The sequence below is a fragment of the Trichoplax adhaerens genome, genomic scaffold, assembly GCF_000150275.1.
Source record: "Trichoplax adhaerens TRIADscaffold_122 genomic scaffold, whole genome shotgun sequence".
NCBI classification, from domain to species: domain Eukaryota; kingdom Metazoa; phylum Placozoa; class Uniplacotomia; order Trichoplacea; family Trichoplacidae; genus Trichoplax; species Trichoplax adhaerens.
The window spans coordinates 1373-2911 of record NW_002061054.1 but is presented as its reverse complement, the minus strand read 5'-3'; the positions used below and the strand labels follow the sequence as shown (position 1 = coordinate 2911).

Genomic DNA, 1539 nt, shown 5'->3' with positions numbered 1-1539 from the left:
ATAGACTTGCATTCTTTCGGCTTGTCGAAAACTGAGGAGTCTTTGATTCCTGCAGTAATGTTCTTGAACCAAGCTGCAATATATTCGGTATTAGCTTTACCCTGTATCTTTGCTTTCTGGAAAGCTAATTCGGCAATTGGAATGCAACCCGTTGCAGATACATCAATTATCGCTCCCAAGGATCCATCTTTTTTGGCATAAGCGAAGGTATTATACTTTAATGTAGCTCCAAGCGTACCTCCCATATAGAAAGTAGCGTTCTTAGGAACGCAGGCCTCGGGCATTGGTGATTTGGTGGAAAGTGAGGTGCACTTGCCGTTGTAAACAGTATAGACCTTCTTTGCTTTCTTAAAGTCGCCGATGATTGTAATACGGACTTTCTTACCACCAGTCGGATATACGTCCTCATCAATTCTAATCCTGCTATTTTGGTAATCATATGAAGCATGCATTAAAACGCGAAAGGTCGAGTTCATAGCAGTTTTTCCTTTTCCAACTACATTCATGCCGGCTGCTTCAACAACCCCTTCCCATTGCTTTGGTGTACAGCATGGTTTAGGTGCAGTTGCAATAGCAATACCAACGAGAGAGACAAGAATCAAAAAACGATACATATCTGTGTTTTATTTTGAAAGTAGAGTCGATGACGAACTCAAAGCAATCCAGGGAGAAGTGAATTTTGTTTGAAGCTCTGTAGCGTATTTAAAGCTAACTGAGGCTATTGTTTGCTTATTAAGAAGGCTTTCAACTTAAATTAAGGTTGAAAATCCTTCAATCTACCGAGCATACGCTGCAGTACAGTACTATAGATTGAGCAGCTTAGCTACCTTGTAGAGTGCACCAATTGTAAATAGTCCTAGTACACTTAACGAGGAATACGCGCTGTAACCTTTTCTTTTACGTGACGTAATGTCGATTGACAACAGTTAGCGACAGTACTGTAATCATTTGAAGTGCTGTCAACTCTATTGTACGGACATTTTTGAAATTTTAGACTCTTTTGTTGGTTTGAACTTTTACTCGGTGTCTTAATTAAAAGTTAAGGAAAGAGATTGCAGACAAAAGGCACATCACGTACAAATAAATAACTTAATAATAAAAAATATTGCAGAGAAAATCATGTGATTGCCACATTGCAAATTTGGATGAATGGTTTCCATGGATTTCATCGAGATTTAGTTGAAAATTATGAGCCGTCATGAACGACCGTATCGTACGAGCCTACAGTACTGTGCTGTACTGTACTGTACTGTACACTACGGTACACAATCACCCGATTACTCAGATACTCATAGTAAATATATTAGCTTAAGCGATGATACAGTTCTGTATGTACAGTATATTACTGTATTCTACAGTACTTAGTACTACACACTGCATACCGTTTACTGTACTGTACTGTCCTGTTCTAACTGGACTGTCAGGATGAAGCTCTTCAATTTTAGTAGTCCATGTCTTTATTCAGCTAACTCTCCTTGCTGCAAGAATTTTGCTGTACGATTTCAATGATTTACATTCAACAGAAATCAACTAACAATA

The 1539-nt window shown here is 38.5% G+C and overlaps 1 protein-coding gene across 1 annotated transcript in view; it reads right to left on the bottom strand.

Annotated features, from left to right (window-relative positions):
- TRIADDRAFT_62544 (uncharacterized protein) overlaps window positions 1-614 on the bottom strand; it is a gene marked incomplete at both ends in the record, with an annotated part of 2235 nt that extends 1621 nt beyond the window's left edge. The window contains one exon of the mRNA XM_002118474.1: window positions 101-614. Within this exon, the coding sequence (XP_002118510.1) occupies window positions 101-614 (514 nt within the window). The remainder of the gene's footprint in view (window positions 1-100) is intronic.
- Window positions 615-1539: the final 925 nt, after the last annotated feature.